This window comes from Callionymus lyra, chromosome 1 (genome assembly GCF_982586985.1).
Source record: "Callionymus lyra chromosome 1, fCalLyr1.hap1.1, whole genome shotgun sequence".
Taxonomy (NCBI): Eukaryota; Metazoa; Chordata; class Actinopteri; order Syngnathiformes; family Callionymidae; genus Callionymus; species Callionymus lyra.
Genome location: NC_141818.1, coordinates 21976559 through 21997451, shown reverse-complemented (window position 1 = coordinate 21997451; position 20893 = coordinate 21976559). Strand labels below are relative to the sequence as shown.

General features: G+C 39.0%; 2 protein-coding genes across 2 annotated transcripts; both read right to left on the bottom strand.

Moving 5' to 3' along the window:
* Window positions 1-514: 514 nt before the first annotated feature.
* On the bottom strand, window positions 515-16688 carry mxd1 (MAX dimerization protein 1). Its single transcript, XM_087796911.1, has 6 exons — window positions 16040-16688; window positions 15400-15499; window positions 8955-8984; window positions 5291-5405; window positions 4365-4524; window positions 515-3496 (listed from the first exon to the last, which is right to left on the bottom strand). Exons 1-6 carry the CDS (start codon window positions 16104-16106, stop codon window positions 3300-3302), a joined length of 669 nt encoding a protein of 222 aa, XP_087653037.1. The 5' UTR covers window positions 16107-16688; the 3' UTR covers window positions 515-3299.
* A 973-nt stretch (window positions 16689-17661) lies between these two features.
* Window positions 17662-20739, bottom strand: snrnp27 (small nuclear ribonucleoprotein 27 (U4/U6.U5)). Its single transcript, XM_087796943.1, has 6 exons — window positions 20575-20739; window positions 19901-20039; window positions 19386-19501; window positions 19218-19297; window positions 18119-18183; window positions 17662-17830 (listed from the first exon to the last, which is right to left on the bottom strand). The coding sequence occupies exons 1-6, from the start codon at window positions 20609-20611 to the stop codon at window positions 17776-17778; spliced, it is 492 nt and encodes a 163-aa protein (XP_087653069.1). The 5' UTR covers window positions 20612-20739; the 3' UTR covers window positions 17662-17775.
* Window positions 20740-20893: the final 154 nt, after the last annotated feature.

Genomic DNA, 20893 nt, shown 5'->3' with positions numbered 1-20893 from the left:
ACCATCCGCCCACCATCCGCTGTAATAACACAATAAATGGAGCTTTAGCAAACAAAATGTAGAGCCCAGAATTGAAAAATAGCTTTCTTCTGCGGCTCCCTTCCCCCTTGACTGTCACACTGCTCCAGAAGGGAAGCCGGATGCTTGTGAAGATGCCCATCCCCCGTAGCCTTCATCTGCTGGTTATTGAGAAGCAGTCAGATGGCTGTGATCACACAAACCCAGGATTTAGGGGCCAGATTACTCTAAATCAAATCAAGACCAGGGTGTAGTGAGTCTCATTGTACCCTATTGAAATCTCTTAAAATGCACAGATCACATCATTATAATAAAGAGAGAGTTGTCGCTAAAACCTATAAATAAATGTAGCTTGTCTACCTCCAGTGGGGGAGGGGTCCACCTCCCTTCATCAGATGAGGATATGCACTTGAGGGAAGTCACCAGCTCCAGATTTTCCAGGAGCATCTTAATCTGATGTTGATTGTGTCCAAAATAAAGATGATGCCAAGCCGAAGTAGGTAAACAAGGGTTTCAAATGTTTATTTTTAATTCACCGGCATTATAAATCGCTGCCCTCCACAACTCGTTGACGAAGGGGTTTTCCCACATTGGAAGTGATTTCTGCAAGTGCTCGAAAAAGTCGTCTTTTCACTCAACAAGTGTGACCCTTCCGAAGAGAGAAGGCCGCAGGCGACCACCACGTGGATGTAGCGATGAAGTGTTACAGTGTGTGTGTGTCTATTGCCAGAGAGCACCACGCCTGAGACGTCACAATGAAGAGGAATGACCCTTGTGTTGTGTTGTGATCGATCCAACACACTGTTTGTAAGGCATTTTCAGCCATGTTGGATTCTGCGATTAACTGTGCAAAACAACAAATGAAGCTTAATCAAAGTTCTTTGAGATCCCACATCGGCCTCTTGAGGCGAACGCTTGAAGCACCAAGGTTTGTCCAGGGAGGCGGGGGCATAGGGGGGCAGTATCTGGCTGATTGGGTTCAGAACCACCCCGCTACGAGCCGAGCCAGTGCCATGGATGCCTTTGCTGTATTGGGAGAAACTTCTATGCATGTGCACCACACATATTTGGCTGACAGTCAACTGATGGGAGAGAAATGAAACGCCCATGAATTCAAACATTTCTCCTTGTCAAGTTCTGCATTGTAAGTAGAAGCAAATATATTTCAGCTACTCCCTCCTCCCCTAAACAAATTCTCTCTGAAGACAATGATCAAATACCCGAACACACAAACCCACAAACTCATTCTGTACACACATGCACACTTCCACAGATGGTGCCTCAGTGAACACGCCAACCACTCATCCTCATTTCACTTTACACTTTAAAATTGTGACTACACATTTCCCCGCTATTATTGGACAAAAGAGCAGCATTCCACACTCAAAAGATTAATAATCATATTTTTACGATTGTTTTTTCAAGTATTGTTTTCTCTTTTTTTTTTTACACATTTTTTGGAAGGGATGGACAGGGGGGTTTAACGTCATGCTAGCAGTGAGTTTCCAAAATGTTTAGGTGAGCTTGGCACTGCAGGGTGGAGGACATCTACATTCAAAATAAGTCACAATCCACCTCCTGCCTTCCCCAACTAAACCAAGGACTCCTGCTCTCATGGGATGGGATTTGATGTGCGACACACACCACCATGTTGGCCACCAGCATCTCTTCTTTTATTATTATTTTTTTAATGTTTTATTTTTTAAATAATCCTAATATTTATTATGGGAGACAAAAAGGGCCAACTGGTATCAACCACCCTGAAAGAAAGAACCATCGACCACGCACGAAAAAAGGGAAAATATTTTCTATGAGCACCGTGCTGAATCCCAAACAGACACAAAGCCTTGAGGCACGAGAGACAACTGTAGATATTCTATGGATTTACTAGGCTGTGCAAACAAACTACACGTGTAAAACTGAAGAAAATTCACAAGAAGAACGAAAGCTATGACTAATTAAATATATATTTATATTCATCTATATATTTAGTAGATCTAATAAATACTTTGATAGACATAGAGATCTTTCTGTAAAACTATTTACATTACAAGGTGAACATCTGAGGAAATAATATACTGTATATCTATGAAGGCAAGGCAAAAGGAAATAAATTTTGGTGTCGGTTCGGTGATCGCTGATAAGGACTGAGGCTTTTTTTGTTTGTGTTGAGGCAGAAGAGTCGACATTCTGCTTACTCAAACGTATCTCTCTGTTGATTAATAACAAGTTAAACCGGGCTCGTGGAATGTGCTGTGGACGGTAGATGGATGTCACCATCGTGTTCCACTCAGCTGAACGCGGTGGTGACACAAGAGTACAATCGTGCACCAACTTCTGCCAAAGTCTAGCAGCTTTGGGCCGAGTGGCTGGCGGTGGAGACCCTCGGGGTCGGCAGATTTAGCCACACATTAAATGTTAACCGCCACAGTCATCAGAGAGAGTGTGAGAAAAAGGCAGAAAAGTCGAAACCTACCCCCCAAAAAAAACCCTCCCCAAACCTCAGCCACTTCACAATCTCATGCTGCACACCCTTTGTTTAGCTTTTCTGTGGCAAGTACGGATAGAAAGTAGTTTATAGTATGTCCAACCAAGGTTGGTCAGTACGGGGGTCATATTGCCATCTGACACATTTGATCTCCTTCCACAGTGTTGTGGAGCTGACAGGGGACATTACTGCTGCAGGTGTCTGGAGTTTGGTGAGTTAAAGACGGTGTTGAGTTATTCATCTCAGTGCAAAATTAAGCTGCACTGATGGCTGACTGGTTACTTAGATGGAGAAACGCAGCCCACCTTTGATTCAGCCTCGGGGGCTCCGTCTCTTAGATAAATGAGCGATAGAGACGTGTGTGCCAATGTTATGCTTGTGTGTGAGATCCTGCAAGTGCGTTCCAGTAATGGCTCTGGAGGCATAGACAAAGAGGCAGTGGGATATTGTGTGGTAACATTCTCTGGCTGAAAGTTGTGATTCTTTTGGACGGATAGTCGATCTTGAACCCCCTCTGCTGATTGGTACAGAGCAAAGAGGGCGGTGCCCTCATGATTGACTGCCCTTACTGCTGCTGCTGCTGCTGCTGCTGATGATGATGATGACAATGATGATGGACGTGGTGATGGTAGTGGTGGTGGTGCTGAAGTCCAAATGGAATTGGAGGCCCAGCTGCAGGAAAAGCCTCTGTTCTGGAGGAGGTGAGGTGAAAAGAGGACAGTCGGTCTGCATAGGACCAGGCTGGGACACAATCATGGGGCAGGAAAGCAACCGAGTCCGCCGGTAATGTTGCTTATAGGCTGCAGCCCAGCTGCTTGGCCATCTCCTGAGTGTCCTGCAGGCGCTGCAGGCTTGCGCTGGAGTAGCCTTCGTCGCTGAAGCTGCTGCGCAGGCTGCCACGCTCGTCCCCTGAGTCACTCACGCTGCTGGTGCTCCACTCCAAGTCACCCAGCAAGAAGTCTGTCCCCTCCACATCCACGTCCAGGTCCTCTGTTGACCACAGAGAAGCAGCAGATGCATTAGAAAACAAGCATCATTGTCAAATCCCTGGACAGTTAAACAAAAACATCTGCTGCACTCCAGCAGTAGAAGCACATTTCACTCCCCTATTCTCCTTAAACGACCCCTTTTCTTGCAGAAAGTAGAATCTGTTGAACCATATTAATTAAGACTTTTAGTAAACTACTCATCAAAGTATTGTATGAGAATGTATTTTAAATAAAAACTACACAACATGAAATTATGAATGTTCACTTGTGCATAGAAAGCTCTAAATAAGTAAAAAAAAAAAAAAACTTTATTTCTACTTTAGCTGCTATTCCTGCTTTTGTGCATTTGCTAAAATTGTAGAGATGGTTTGAGCAGGGTCCATAATTGTGACTAATGAAATGAAAACTCAAAAAAACGTGTCAAGGTGCTGGAAGGTACAAACCTAATGAGGACGTAGGGTTAAATAAATCATCATCAATTATGTTAAAACATCTTTTGACTTTCTGGTATGATAAGAAAAACATACATTCCATACTTAAATTGCAATAGCGAAATTTTTCTTTCTAACTATTAAAGTAATTTCTTCTGAAGCTGTTGGGTCACTGACTTAATACAGAACATTTTAGAAGTTATTTTTCAAGTTCCAAGCATCTTGCAAATCTGGTTTCACTAGAAACATTTGAAGAATATATGTGATTCAAATATAAATGCCAAGTTCAAGCATTAATAGATCTGTGACTTAAATTCTGTCTTACCAGTATCTAATTATGAAAGTGCCATCAGTTCAATGATTAGTAGTATTATATTTGCTTCATAGTTTATCTTAGAAAAGTAGTATGACCTTGTCGAGTCATACTTGTCAGCAAACCTTGGTCAGAGTCAGACTTGTCCGAAGACACGATGGAGCCAGTGCTGTCCATGCGGGTCCTCTCCACCCCCAGCTGCTCCAGGCGCCTCCTCAGGTGTCGCCGTTCACGTTGTAGCTGCTCTAAAGTGTGCTGAGCTTTTCGGTCACTGTCCTCCAATCGCTGCAAGTTAGGAAACGGAAAGATTTGACTGATCTTTGCAAGATTCAAATGAGTTACACAAATTTCTCAGGACCTTCTTTTGTTAAATTGTAGCTACAACCTGCAACTAATAATGGCTATAATAAGAGCAACTCATTTTCAAACATGATCACAGAATAAGTCATCTATTGTATGTCCATTGCATCACTACACTTGTTCCTCAGGGGTTAAAATGTCACAGCTAATTGGAAAGTATTCGGAAACAAATATTATGATGGTCTAGTCTGGGAAAGAACATTTTTCTTAACTTCTCTCTTAGAGAAAATGACAAGAGCAATGTGGACCCAAGGTAAGACTTACATTTACATTAGTACAGTTTTTTCCATTATTACTTAGCTTCAGTCGACCGAGTAAAATCCCTAAAATAAAATATTGGAAAACTAGCTTCTGATAAAACGTTTGTTTTGACGTCTAGCACAGATGCAACGTCATCTAGAATATCTGAGCAAACCTTTACTTTGATGTAGGATCAAACCATTAGAGTTACATACATACAGACATACATGCAATGGATACCGGCTAGTAGAAAGGAACTGATACACAACATGAAGCTTGTTTAAATTCTGCAAGGTGTCACCATCTGTAATCCAGCTAGTTTGACCATATAATATCTGACCTTGCACAACGTACTGACGAAAATAAAGCACTATCTTTATATCAATCTCCATAAAAAGTAAAAGTGAGCTTTAAAGAACTTTGAGCAAACTCTAGAGAAAATGGGACTTACCTTGATATGATCTGTGGCCTTCATCAGCAGGCTCAGGGTGGTGTGCCTGTTGGCGTCTGGTCCCAGAGGAACAAGGGGTTTTAAGCGCTCTAAACACAGCCTTAAATTCGCCCGCCTGAAGAGAGAAAAACAACAGAAGGTGGCGGTTAACTATTGTTACTGTTGGAACAAAAGCGTGTTTGAAGGGGTTCATGGACAATATATGGACTAAGTTCGAATCATAAAAGGAATTGATCTAATTTCTATGATTTATATTCTTGGAAATGAATAAATTTGCATAATTTTGTCTTGAACTTTGTCTGGTAAAATGCCTTAAAAGTTTTTAACCCCTGTCAATTAGGTTATTTGATCATGTGTTAGAATAATAGAAAAAGAAATACACTTTTCATTTTCAGTAAATAATGGGACATGGAAAAGGTTGTGTACATTGATATTCTGTATGTATGTTATCTTCACTTTTTGGTTTATGTAAAACATCTTTTCGTACCTTGATAAGCGCTATAGAAAACTCATGTACTGTATTGTTATTATAGTTATTATTAATTTGAGTTAAATGGCTAAATTAAGTTCAATCTGAATGTAGTGTCAACATAAGTTATTTGTTTGACAACATATATAAACTTGGGGCTGCCACTAACCTAACTAATGCTACAGGGTTAATGACACAATGGTATTGCTATGACATGGTTATTGAATGTACTTGTTTTTGCTGTGACTCAATACAATTCTTGGACATCCAGGTTAAGTTGGTCAGACAATAACTCACTCTTTCAAGGAGTTTTCATCAATAATGGAACCTTTACATTTCTGCATGCCTGGCAGATAAACTTTCAGCCCGAGCTGTGTTGAATACTGGTGACCACCTGACCTTGCCGTTATACAACACAGACCTCCAGCCTTTGCTGCTGGTGTACGTGTCTGTGGACTTGTGCGAGGGGAGCCAGTGGGCGTGCACACAGCAGTCTCTTTATTTTGAAAATGGTGAACTTCTGCAGCTGAATGTGGATGAGCTACTCATCAAAGGTCTGCTGTAGGTTGTTAGAAGTGCAGATGGCCCTTGGACCTGAAGTTGAATAGGCCGGTGCTACTTTGCACTTAAAAAGTCTCAAAATAAGTCTGTGTACTAGTACACAAAGCAGGTTTCTGTATTTCACACCGAGTGCCTGTTTCTCAGCCAAAGGGCACAGTGACTGGCATTGCATAAGAGGGAAATGTTCTGACATAATATGGGATCAGCAGGGCAAGCTAATGTTTGATAAACAACAGTGACAAGCAGCAGACAGCCGTGAGAAGGCGACTGCGGGTGTGGCAGCAACACACCGCCGTATCTGCAACAGGTTATTCTGGTTCAGTGCAGCGTCAGTGCAGTATGTCAATAGGTGACGAGGACATATGCAGAGCTATAGCTTGACACATAAATGAATGGGATATTTAACCTTCCACTGCAGGAAGATTGGAAAATCCATTTGATCTGATGGGAGCGATGGCTAGCTGAGCTCGTCTCTCAGGCCAACTACAACTGAGAAACCCAATACCTGCGTGTCCAGAGTGCATACCACACCAGCAGCAACTAGTCCTTGTCCTGATCCCTGACTGGCTTCTATGTCTATATTTTTAGATTTTCACTTGGGCGGCTGCAGGAACTAGTGTTTGGATGGAAAACTACTTTATGTTTCACCGATGGCAACATGAAAAGAAAGGAAAACATGATTCTCCACAGGTGCAAATCTGACTTTTCTCAAGCTAAAAACCAATTACTTCAACTATGTCCATTCAGATCACCAATGAAAAAGTTTGTTTATTTGTGGAAGCCTTTTGTTCTGCTGTAATAACTCATATCAGACAGACGTCATCGACTGTGATTAAGCAGGATTGTGTTACCACAACGCTACAATGTTTCTATTCTTCTCAACACACATCTTTCTTACGGCAAACAACAGCTTAGTTCTTCTATTTTCGTCCATGAAAAATAAGTGTAATACAACAAAATTTTGTTGAAAGTCTTGCGATAGTTATATAAAAACAAAACAAGGTCAACATGCTTCACTTCTCCTGACTTCATATATCACTTTCCTGTCTTCACCCTTGCCCTTTGACATCTCATAGTAAAGGCTTGAAATTCTCACCAAAGCAGGAAGAAGCCTCCAGAGATACACGAAGTGAAGGGAATAGTTGTCATAGCAGTTTAAGGTGAAACAGTTTAGGACAGCCTGTGGGCGTAGTGTTTTTATTTTGCAGAACTAAGAAATTCTGTATTAGGATAATTGTTAATGAATGTTAAGAGCTATTCACAGTCATAACTGATCCAAGCGTTACTTATTCTGTGGCACATGTGAGAGCTACCCACCATGCCCAAAACCTCAGGGCCATATATTATTCAGACCACTCGTCTGGATCAACTAGCAGAGGAAGCACAGTGGAACCGCAGAGGGCGTTAAAGTGCCTAAAAGATTAATAATTTGGCATAAAATATAGCGAATAATGTGCAGGGTTTGTGCGTGGGTCTTTTTCTTAACCTAGAGGAGGCATTGTGAAATATGTGCTGCCAGTATCAGCCATTTAGGTTCAAACAAGGTCAGCTCTAAATGAGGCATGGTTAGATTTGAGGAGCAAACATCTTTTGTCTTCATCAACAACTGTCATAGTTTCATGGGAATAACCATGAAGAACCCTGAATAAAAACAACACTTTATAACAATAGAGCTGAAGGAGATTGGACGTAAAATAATTTCTACAAAAAAAAGATCAGAGTAAAAAAACATCAAGACATACTTCTAATATTTCCTTAAATTTAAACTTTAATTGTCATACACATAAGTTCCATTAAAATAGCTTACGAGTCTCTAATTTTGACACCAATTTCTAGCCTGTTTAAGAGATCTGTACTGACTCCTTCAAGAAACATCTTCAGACATTTTTATTTGTGCATACTTTTCCTTGATTTTCTGGAACTCCTGTGTTGTTCTCGGTGTTATCTTGACCTTTAAAGTGTATATTTTACTGAGTATTATTTTGATTGTTTAAGCACTTTGTGACCCTGGTCTGGAAAAGCGATCTATAAATACAAATTACTTACTTACACTATGACTAAAATACCCTTAAAATCCTAACTTCTTTTTATATTTTTTGGAGACTGGCATGCATTTATTTAAAATTAGTAGATTAAGACCATATAGGCTTATTTGAAAAAAATTGTTTGAACACCCAAAATATAGATACTGTAATGTGGAATATAATCTTTTGGTTTGATTATTCTGCTCCTGAAGTGGAACTGCAGTGCATATAACTGCTGGTGTAGAAAATAATGGATAGAAGTTCTTGTGTAACTACTGATGTGCATCGAAAAGCTTCCGTATTAAATATGTAGACCAGTGGAGGGGATGAGCAGCAGTGATGTGGCGTACAGTAAAGTCTGGGACTCATGGAAGGTTCATAACCCCTTAGGCTAATGAAGACTACAACCACAAGCTACTTAGAGAATGGATAGATGTGAAAGGGTCAATTATGTTGTCTAAAGACATCCAGTGTGAGTATAACATTAAACCATTATGACAGCATATCATTTTCATTTGCTTTTAGTGTGAGCGACACATTTAGTCAAGAAACTTTTCATCAAGAAAATGTCATCAAAATGACAGAATGTAATGTAAATGTGTGAACATACCTGATCTTTTCCATTTCATTATGTGAAGACCTGTGGAGAGACAAAAGAGAGCATGAATGAGTAAATGTACTTCATGTGGTTCATATTGTGCACAAACCATTTGGCGCACTCTGGAAGTGACAGAGAAAATGTTGTGTGGGGGTTTATGTGCAGCCTGACAAAGAGGTTGTCACTCTGTATATTAATGCTTGCAACATATCCACAAAAAAAAAAATCACTTCAAAGCCTACACACATTCATGGCCAGAGGCGACATAGTAACCAGAATGGATGAGCTTTGTGCAAATGGGTGAATACAGAGTGGTGTGTAGCCTTAGACACAAACAAACACAGATGACGGCACAGCTTTTTCTTCGTTACAAATGCAGACCCCTTGGAAAGAAGACCCTATTCTCTGCTTTCCCAAGCTCTAGGACATCCCAGTGCCCTTTTAACCCTCCTTTCCTTGGTCCTAAAAAAAGCATGTGCTGCTTTAGCTAGAAATTGGCAACCACCGTCGTCTTGCTACAGGGAAAACACTCACACATGCGCTTGTTCACACATGCACACACACACCTTGAGTTAAAGGCTATCCTCAGCTGCACTCTCTGAGGAGACTCTCTACTCTGCCGCACAGAGAGGGCTTTGATGTGAAACCGATTTTCTTGTGTGGCGCAGTGTCACAGTGATCGGTGTCTGGCCTGCATGTGCGTGTGTTTGAGTGTGTGTGTGTTTGTGTGAGGAGCACTGGGGATATCATCTTTGGGTATTCTCTATCCAACATGCCCCCATTCCAGCCAGTGAGCATTCTCGTCCGGGGCAGACAGCCACTGGTGACATAACACTGGCAGCAGGATAGGTATTTATTTGGGCTGGACTATTTGGGCTCACTGAGCCCTTCTGCACAGGCCTGAACACTCCTACACCAATGTAGCATCGATAAAACTCGTTGGTCTGATGAATGATGTCACTGGGAGCATGGTGGAATGACGCTGAGGTTGGCTCGCAAAGATACATTAGATCTCCAGTCAAGCTGCAGGCACCGGTGGCAGAGTAACTATACATCACAGTGACTAATAAATGTTGCAATAGACGTTTCTGCTACAATATTAGATGCTGAATGTGCATAATTTCAAAGTGACATTCCACACAGCTTCATTTTGCAGAGTGCATAGAAATAAGAGTGAAGTAAGAAAGAACATTTTGGAAGGGAGGTTCAGGCAATGCAGCCTTAGATCATGCTCCTGTTCTCATTCAATTATGTGACCAGAAGATAATTACAATTATCAAAGTACCATCCTTATCACTTAATATTAATGCGAGTATATAAAAGTGCTATTCAACTATTCGCTTGGTAGGTGCTGTGGAAGTCTTTGCCGATACCCCTTCATGTAGTGTCTCTAAATGCGATGCAATATTGTGGTATAGAATAGGAAACACATTTTTTTAATCATAAGTGGAAAGTGAAATGATTCAAATGTTATTTTCTAACCTATTGCCTTGTTGCTACTAGAACAAGTATTGGCCGATTTAAAAAAAACAACAAACCATAATGTAGTTTCCAATCGGTTTCATGTTAAAGTCAGTGATACATTAAAGGTAAATATTGTCAACAATTGGGTAAAATTCTTGCACATTAAAACACCAGACTTATGGGAATTCTAAGCAAAGTTTAAAATAATAATATATTTATTCTATAGATCTAAAGGGTTTTCTGGCTTATATGGTTGATTGACATCCGTCCTAATAACAAAAGCCTTTTCAGGGGTTGCACATGACCAACATGACACGTTTGTTTGCTTTTTTTGCACACAACACATCCAATAATACCCCGATCACCTCTGTCAGTGTCAAAGCAGCTTATAGCTCCCATAGTGCACTGCAGCTGCATGTAGTGTAGCTCTATGGAAGGTGGGGGAGGACGCTCCATGTATGAAATGGAGGACTTGGTGCTTTCCACTGCATGTCAGGATTGGGAGCAAACTGTGAGGTGGAGGAGGTGAGGAGGGTGAGAAATGCATAGGAAGGCAGGGAGAGGAAGGGGGAGGGGAGTTTCACTACTATACACTTGCACGTTAACACACTTCCCTCCCCCACTGCACATCTATGCCATACTAAAAAAAAGCGGTTGCGATAGCTTGGTAAAATGACTTGGAAAACCCAACCTTTCCAATAAATAATTGGATCTAGTGGCAAAATACCTTCATCTGGATTTTCTGACAAACTGGATGATTCCTTTGACAAATCGAGGATGAAGAGGAAGAACTGTACAGTTGCCATAAATAGTAGTGATAACACACTCATGAGCGCACACAAGGCAGAGTCCTAACATAACCCTGCACTTGACCATATATATCCACAGGCACTCTACACACATGCAGCTCCAGCACAAACATGCAACAGACCCCGATTAACTTGAATGACCTAAACAGTTTTAGTGTCCATTAAGTGTCCCCCACTTGACTTATAAGTCAAATATTTAATCAAATCAATCACAGGGTTGTGGCGCATTTAATTTAATATTTGTATTTTTAATTCAGCTTTATTTTGTTTAAAAGGACTTAACAAAAGATAATATGTATTTTCTTAACCAATTAATGTGGCCCAGGTCCTTCTTTTTCAACCAGTTTGCTTCTAACTTGTTCACAAGATTAGTGCCAACTTCTTATTATTTACAATACATTGTCTTCAAGAGAGCAGTCTGATAGAGTGAGCAGTGGTATCTCGAGTGGCGATATATTTGCAAGCGTAAGCCAAGGTAAAAAGATCTTTATCATGTTGGTTCTGTAAGGATCAGGTGGCTGTTACTGTCTGTACCACGATAAATACTTTTACAAAGTGAGAGCAACTCTGAAGGTAATTTCACACTAAATCCATGTAGCATTGGGTCAACTGGCCAGTGGATCGAAGCTTGAAAAAACCTAAAATAAATAATAAAAGTCAAGCATTTGTATGCAAGGTTCCTTTTTTGTTCCTGTTCTACACTTCCTACCTTGCTTGCACTGGGCTGAGCTGAATTTATGCATTTGTAGTCCAGCTGTGGCTACAAATAGAAGCCCTCCTAAGTAAACTAAATTAATGCTTACCTACTGTTAAGGTCTGTGTAGAGTGGTAATGTATGATGCATCCAAAAAGAAATTGGTTTACTATTGAATACCAACATTATTCACAAGAGATTAGATCAAGTCAATGTTTGCCAAGTTACAATTACGTCACAAGACTCAACTCATTGAAGTCCAAGGTTAAGGCTTGGTTTAAGTCTTTTGGTTGTACCAGTAAAATTTTATGACTACAATACATTTATTCATTTTTGTTGAGATAACTTGTCACTGGGTGGTCCAGGGAGATTAGTCTTCCTACTGTTTGGACAGGAGTGAGCCAACAGTATGGAGTTGTTAAAGCAGTCTTCGTTGTTAGCAGGTGAAAATAACAAATAAAATCATCCAAGGGATAAATTAGCATTTTTTTACATAACCGTCGTCAAAGTCATCATCCCAGCCCCCTAAACAAAGTGGCGAATCAGTGCAAGGAAAACCAATTATTTAAACCTACCTGGACCGCTTGATAAAAACTCATTATACTCTGACCTGGTACTGCAGTGTCCAATGTTCACGTTGATTTGTCTGCAGTCGTTGCAGTATCATAAATAACTTTAACACTTTGGTTTCACCCTGTTAAATAGAGGATCAATTAATTGAATGAAATGTATGCAATATAATGGATGAGCCCAGGGTTATGCAGGGTAAGTTCTGCTAGGGCTATTTTCATGCCTGAATGTATGTGGCTATACTTCACCTCATATACCCTCTGCGGTCTGCAGTTATCAACATACACTCCACTCCTGCGTCATGACTGATACAAGGAACAACCTAAAAATACACTCAATCTCAACAGTTTTTTTTTGCCACACTTGAAGGGCAATTAATGTGTTTAGGTCATATTTGAAACCACATTTCCTTTACATCATCCATATTTGTTGTGAAGAGCAAGGGTTTTTCAACTTTACCTCTTTATGCTCTCTGTCGAGTCATGTATGACCAAAACATGCCCAAAACATATTACATTTCAAACCATATATAGTTTTAGATTGCAGAGGAGAAAACCTATTCTTTAAATATTTCCATGAAATTTACAAGATTTTTATTGATTTGTAATTAGGTCAATGTTACACTGAATAGGGGCAAAAGGATGCGTTATATTCGAATGATGTAACCAGGCAAACATTTTTGTAAAAAAAAGTCAAAATACAGATGCCATCAAGACAGTCAGAATACAAATGCAAATAATTGGATGGGTCTACTTCATCTAGACTCTAGAGAATTTGGGTTGTACCAGCCAAACGTACAAAAATATCCTCTTAAATTCAGTCTGAACTGCCAATTGTTTTTCCTTCATGGTAAACAGAAAACGTAAAGTATACTAGTTAAGAGCTTTCTTCCCTAAAGCCCCTGGAATTGTGTGTTTTGTCAAGGTTAAAATTTGTACATGAATCAAAATAATAATTTTACCACCACAAAGTATGTCGATAGACGATAGCTATTGATCTGTTCAGCACTTCAATGTTCAGTACGTTCCTCTCAGCTGAAGGTTACAGACGACTGTACATTTGTGTTTCAACTTGTCTCCTTCTAGATGACTGGAGTGGAATGTACCAATGCAACACACATCGGCCTTGATATAACGGATTTACAAGGTGTGAGAACACGCCACACACTGGAGCGCACTACTTGGCATTTTAATGAGGTGACATGATGGTGAGCTACAGCGACACACTCCACCGTCTATAGCCCTCACCTTGTGTGACCCACTTCCACCCACCACACACATTGAGCAACAGCAAGAACTAAAGTATACATTCATCAGTCCATGTGACTGGGCATCTTTAAAGAATACACCCAGCTGCCCCACATATTGTATATCTGTTCCAACAGCTCCAGTCATCTCATCAAGATAGAGATTTTTGTGTGCTCCACTCCATTGATCCGACATTTTTCTGTCTACAATAATAAGGCGTACTACAACCTGATCCTTTGGGCACAAGGCAAAAGTGATAATGGATATGATTTGAGAACTAAGCAACACCTTCATCACATGTAATTGTGCTTTGCTAAGCAGGGGACTTTGTTTTCAGTTGTTGCAGTCTAATGTGGTTTTTATCTTATGCACACAGGTAAGTCACAACTAATTACCTTTCTATTTTAATCTCTGTAGACAATAAATCCTTTATTACTGTGACTCCGAACACAAGCACATGACGGACAATGACCCGACTTGGATGTTGGAGATGTGCCTGGACAAGTTATGACATTATCTTGGATCAGACCACAGAGATAAGCATGTCAATTGTATGGTCATCAGCATGATTCTGCACCATCTGCACTGAAGTAGATAACGCTGAAGACACGCTGAGCGACTCATGCCGGAACACCTTTTTCAGTCACTCTGACATAATATTGTAAGCTTTATTTACTTTTTAATGCAGTTACCCCTTTTAACATATTAATTAATAATTAGAACTTTAACATTTTAATTTGTTTCACTACAATAAATATGTCACTGATACTATACCAATTTTATTTTAGTGAAAGGTTTGACAGAAGACAAAGACAGAAGATGACATCACTTAAATATTTTTAAGAAAGTGTCCATTACGCTCACCTTTAACAGCTCATAAAACTTGTGTTTTGAATAAAAAAATCATAATGTATAAGTGAAGGAAATTTTAGATAAATAGTTTACTTGCTAACTTAGCAAATTGGGTTAAATTGACCAGAATGTAAAACTTTGTATTTTTTCATAATTATGTAAGTATCCTATTCAAAAATAAAGAAAAACTTCTTTTTTTTTAAAGTGTATATTAAATCTCAAATTTAGAGAATCTTGTCCACTATCGGGTGGTAAAGATAAATTAATCTTCTCTAGGAAAACTGACTAATAATAGGGTTTAGGTTTAAAGTTGGATAATATTTTGGCAGATCATATATGTTTTATATAATGTTTATGTTTAAAAATATAACATAATTTGTTTAATGATCCCAATAAGACTCTATTTTACACAATACACATTGTGGGGCTACATATTGTATACATATAATTCAATTTTGACTGCTCAACATCATGAAAATAGTTATGTTTATGAACAATGTAACAAGACTACAGATAACCGAAGGGTAGACATTGAGACAAATTCTATTTTTCTCTAACTTGTTCAACAATGAAGGGGAACCAGAGCACCATGAAAATCCAGTTTAACGACATCTTTAAATTGAGCTTACTGGTAAACATCAACATAGCTAAATAATGTGTTTGCACAATAAAACCATGCAAAGACTCAAAAACGAAATGGATGTTTGTCGAACAACAGTGAGGAAAAATAAAATGTTGATATATCATTAGTAGAGTATTAACCAGGTGGGCGGCTGATTGCATATCAAATAATTTATCTGCTGTAATACATCAAGAGTTACCTGGTACTTATGTTTTTCTTGCTTTTGCTTTTCCTTTTCAAGCTTTCCCTCTCTTGACTGCTGATGAAGGGTGGCATGGAGGCATAGCCATGTTCGGCTGCTGCAGGCGAGAAAACAACAACACAGTGATCACATGTACAATGCAAAATGGAACCACAATCTCGACCAGTTTACACAATAATTGAAAAAGAGAAACAGAAAATAGGCTATGCAGCTTTTACATGACATGCACACAAGCAATCCCGGTTCGACATGCAGGGCCATTTAACAGTATTCCCCCCATTCATTTGGACAATGATGTCATCTTGAACTGAAATAAACTCCCCTCGAAAACCACAACAGCAGAAAAGGAGGGGCCACCATGAAAACAACGTCTTCCTGCACTGTCCATTAACCAAGGAGAAAAAACATTATAATCTTATTTCTATTAACATTAATATTGCACATGCATGTTACATACGCACAAATGCATAGTTTGTTTTCATGCATAAAATCCACATTTAAATATTAACATCGACCTAACATGTTATTGTACAGAAATATTAAGGTCCAATGACAAATGCACATGCAAATTAAGATAAAATAATAAACGTGCAATTGCTTAAATGTACTAAACAAACGTTAAGTTAAGACAGTTTACCTCTTTCCCGTCGATCAAGGAACTCAGCTGCTTCGATCAGCATCTGAACCATTCCGATAGCTGCCATGTTATAAATGAAATAAAAGCTGGAAAAACAATCCAACGATGGTTCTCGGGTCTGGTCAGAGCCGTACAGTTCACTTGCAGTTTGTACTGGTACAGGTAAGGATGTCGTTAGCTGGGAAGCTCAGACTGATCCGAACACCTCAGCTTTTAAAATACAAAAATGAGTGTAGAAATATCGTTGATATTCGTGTTAATCTTCCGGGAAAAAAACGTGTTTGTTGACAAAAATGAATCAGAGAATGCTTGACGTTAAAAACCTCGATTGTTTATAAGTCCTTCCAGGCAAAGGAGAAAAAATAGCTTTGGTATGTGTTGGAAGCTGCAGAGGTCTCGGCTTTATAATGTCATCATAAAAGATACAAAATTAAGATGAAAAATAAGCGAAGTTCATTGAAAAAACGAATTGCCTAAAAAAGTTGAAACGCCGATGTTATCTAACCTTTACGTGGCTAGACAGTGTTGTGCTGGTTTGTCGCTGGTCACGCGTGATTCTGTGGCGGAAAGATAGCAACTGACATCAGCTGAGGACCAGCGAGTGTTTATCAATCTGCCTCCAAAATACTGGCTTGTTGATCTGGACGACAGCTACTACTGTACTTCTCCACAAAGCCCCCGTGTGCTCACCTGCGATTGGATTCTGGGCATATTATCGAATATTTCTATTGGTTGCCACAACTGTCAATCAATCAGCCCCCCCCTCCCTATGGTTGCAACACCCTCCTCTGTTCAGCCATTTTGGCTCAAACTTGTATTGGCCACAATGAACGCTGTAGCGAAGCTTCTGATTCGTGAATGCCGATTGGTTGCGTTATGGCCACCTCGACAGGGATTGGCTGCGCAATTCCACGAGTTACAGCGACAACGCCCGCTCGAGCTAAAAGGCCATGCTGTTTCGCTGTACGTCTGTGATTGGCCGTAGTTGGCGTGTTTTCGTTCGTCTTCTGTCAACGATTGGTCAGAATCACATGCTGGCATATGACTGGCCATATTTTAACCTATCACAGGGCGGTGTACTGCGCAGGCGCACCGTAGATCCCTACGAAAAATGCAAGATTAGTTTTGCATATATATGTTTCCATGCAATAATAATGCATTATGTTCTGCAGTAAATGCGTGCCAAGTATTACAAACTAAGAGTGTGTTTCGAATCTCGCCAGGTTTCATAATTAAGTACTAATAAGTATTCACAGTTCTTGATTTTGAGACATGATGTACGGAAAATCATGCAGTGACTTGGTCACACGGTTTGTGCGCCACTATGTCATTCGCACTGTAATACAATTAAACATGGCTTGGAGATCAAGAAACATGCCTAACTGAATATTTTAAATATACTGTAGTTCTTGTAAACCTTCCATTTCTTCCTCCTCAATTCAAGGAACAAAATAAGTAGACTACCAGTGTGTACTGCATCTATTCCTCATATATTCTCCATCCTAAAGGCACCATTGACTGACAGCCATTCCCAACACTCGCTCAGGCTTATAACCAATATAAATATCCATAATTAAATTTGACATGCTTTTGAAAGAAAGAGTATTTGGAAAAACAACAAACAGGGTGAAGTCACTTTAATATCACACACATGTACAAAATTGAAAATTCAAATAAAATGGACATCTTTAACACGTCGATGAACAACCAATCAACAAGTAGAAGACGAGAACATCTTATGCGATGAAGTCGAGTGGTCTGTTAAATCCTCCTTTCCTGTTCATATACTGCCTGAAAAATAACACATAAAACATTACATCACTGTTACCCTCGCAACACTTGCAGATTACATCATCGAGCACCAATGGGAGAGCAAGAGCCCCGCATAGAAACACCTGCAAAGGTGATTGGCTACAACAACACTGGTTATGTCCAGAGTGATTTCGTGTCAGGGATGTGAAGTTTCGCCACAGCTAACTTAGCTGTGACCCAGGATAACCTCACAGAAACATAAATTTAAAGGAATTTACATGACTGTTCAATCATTCTACAAACTACCTTTGATTTTTCTAATCTTACCTGTATTTTCTCTTCATGCTCACGTTGATCGCATGTGCATTTACAGATCCATCCTTTTTCTTCCCCTGTAGAAAAAAAGAAGAAGAACAATTACAAGTTACAGCTTAAATACACCTTTTTTTTTTCAGGATGCAAAAAAGCATGCTAACTAGCCTGGTTCCAATGAATGAATTTAGTTCAAATTATTATAAATAATATTGTACAATGCAATTTAAAATAGAATTCAAGAAATATACCAGGAAAACCCTTGGGCCCTTCTCACAGTACTTTAGTTTAATAGCTTGTAAGAATGTAGTTCACATTTTTCCTAGGCTCTGTCACATTTTTGAATCATTACATACATTTCTTGTTCAATATTAATCGTTTTCCCTTAAAAAGGTTCTAATGCATGTAATCCAATCCTAAACAAATACATTTGTTGCGCTATGGTCACCAACATATTGTTGATAATAATCTTGAAATATAAAATAAATATTTCCAATGTTTCTCCCAAGTTATTTTCCATCTATATTTTGGTAGATACATTTAACAAAAAACCATAGAGAGTAATATTTGTGTGACGAGTGCTCTCCGACTGTATACACAATAATCACATTTTATGTTGATTTGGTGTGCTGTGGCAAAACATAACCCATACTATGTTTGTATTTTCAAACCAATGAAGTATCAATCATTCATGCTTTGAATACTTTTATCGTTTTCTGTAGGCTTTAATCTAATGGAAGTGGCGCTTTACTTCAAAATATGTTGTCTGCCTAAATTAAGCACATAAAACTCACATCATTCAATATGCAAACCATAACATATTATGATCCTTCTGGTCATATCTTCAAATATAGTTAATTGATAGCTTTAGTGGTAAAGATGCATCTCTTGACCAGGAAAGAAAATCTAAAGGGGTCTTCTTCATTACCCAACTTAGGAAAAAGAATCAAATATACTGTACAATCACATAACACAACCTTACACAATTCAATTCCAGAAGCGTACTTGTCATCTTAGATATTTTTGTCTTTATTTTGACATCCTATTTAATTTCACCATTAGAGTGAACTGCTCCTCCTTGTGGCAGCTTAGCACTCCACATCCTGTTTTTTACCTTGGATGAGTTGAATGATCCAAATCCCATCAGCTTCATCATCTCTATTTCTTCTTCTGTTTTTCCTTCCATGTCTTCAGCTGCAAGTAAATGCAAATCCTTATTGATCAATCAAGGGAAGGCTTTTAAAAGACAGAAAGAAAGGTGATGAGATTAAGTCAATTCTACCTGATATCTGAATGGGTTTAGCTGACTTGTCTTTTCCGTCCTTGCGGTCATCATCACGTCTGTCTTTATGCCTACCAGGTGAGTGAGAGGAAGAACGGTGGCGCCGGGGAGGAGACCTGCCATAAAAAAAAAAGAATCAAACACTGTATGTAAAATAAAAATACCAATTTGGTAAAATATAAACAATCGTTATTTATACATGCAAAAGGAAAACTCGAATTTATCACAGGTTATCTTTTCAAATAAGCTATGATAAAACAACTGTTAATAAAATGTTTCGCAACAGTTAACAACTTAAAAAAATGGCTACTTCAGTGGATACCGAAGTCATTATAGAAGCAGTTCAAGCCAAGTTACCTTAGTTGAACATTAAATACTACAGCACAGCAAGTGAGTGGTTTACCCACTCTGTCCTTCTTGTCTTGATAGCATACAGAAATATCAATATTTTTCAAAATTAAACAAGTCATTAGGTAGAAAAATCAAATACGCATGCTTGGGCTAGTTTACAATACCTTGAGCGTCTCCTATGAGGAGATCGAGAGCGACTTCTCCTTCTATCTCTATCTCGTTCTCGATCTCTGTCTCGAGACCGGGATCGTTCTCGTCTTCTACGGTCTCGATCTCTTGAGGTAGAGCCGGAACGTCTTCGCTCTGCATGAAATGTCACAAACAAGACAAAACATAGACAAAGTAAGTCAAGTTGTCCGAGGACTAAACATTTCAGGTGGCTAATGTACTATATTAGGTTTCTATATTCTACAACATATCTACTTAAAAACAAAATTATCAAAATTAATATACTGGAATGAATAACCATAAATGACGTCCATCGACCTTTTATTCAATTCCTTTTATGCTACTTTCTCAAGAAAACACTCAGCACCGCACTTAGGAAACTCCAAACTTGAAAAACATTAACAAATGAATACTTGTATTGATCCCATCTTAACCTTTCAAACAACGATTTAATCGAATATACATTTTTTCTTTATACAAAGTTTAACATTTACGACTTGTGATACATTGAAGCGTAACACCCTTAAGATGATTCATATAAATATTACTAACCACGATTCATCTAAACTATCTGTACATTAGAATAGAACAGATAAACTATCTGTACATTATTTATCTAACCCATTAGCATCTTGGCTAAGCTACAATTAGCTAATGTTTATTTACTCACCACGTCTTGGAGGACTTCTACTTCTGCTTCTTCCCATTATAAGCAGAATAAGAAAGCAAGCGATTGACTTTGTTCGAGTTTGTGATGTTTAATGAGCTAAAACAAGGACGTACAAACGCAACACTAGCGTGATGAAGCTTGTTGTTATGTTGGCGGAAGCTTCAGGAAACCGCTTTAACTCATTTGAAACAGCGACCCCTGTTGTCAAGGAGTAAATTAGCACCCAGCCATTCATAATCTTCTCCCTCACAAACACTTTTCCTGACCGTGTAGTTTGCTTGTCAACACACTTTTAATGCACATTGTGATATTGTAGTCA

Excerpts from the sequence above, each read along its gene's own strand:
- snrnp27 (XM_087796943.1), bottom strand. The coding sequence starts at position 20,611 with ATGGGAAGAAGCAGAAGTAGAAGTCCTCCAAGACGTG. Across the intron at positions 19,502-19,900 it reads CCTCATAGGAGACGCTCAAG|GTCTCCTCCCCGGCGCCACC; the intron begins GTATTGTAAACT and ends TTTTTATGGCAG. Across the intron at positions 19,298-19,385 it reads TAAACCCATTCAGATATCAG|CTGAAGACATGGAAGGAAAA; the intron begins GTAGAATTGACT and ends ATTTACTTGCAG.
- mxd1 (XM_087796911.1), bottom strand. The coding sequence starts at position 16,106 with ATGGCAGCTATCGGAATGGTTCAGATGCTGATCGAAGCAGCTGAGTTC. Across the intron at positions 15,500-16,039 it reads CCTTGATCGACGGGAAAGAG|CAGCCGAACATGGCTATGCC; the intron begins GTAAACTGTCTT and ends TCTCGCCTGCAG. Across the intron at positions 5,406-8,954 it reads AATGAAATGGAAAAGATCAG|GCGGGCGAATTTAAGGCTGT; the intron begins GTATGTTCACAC and ends TTCTCTCTTCAG.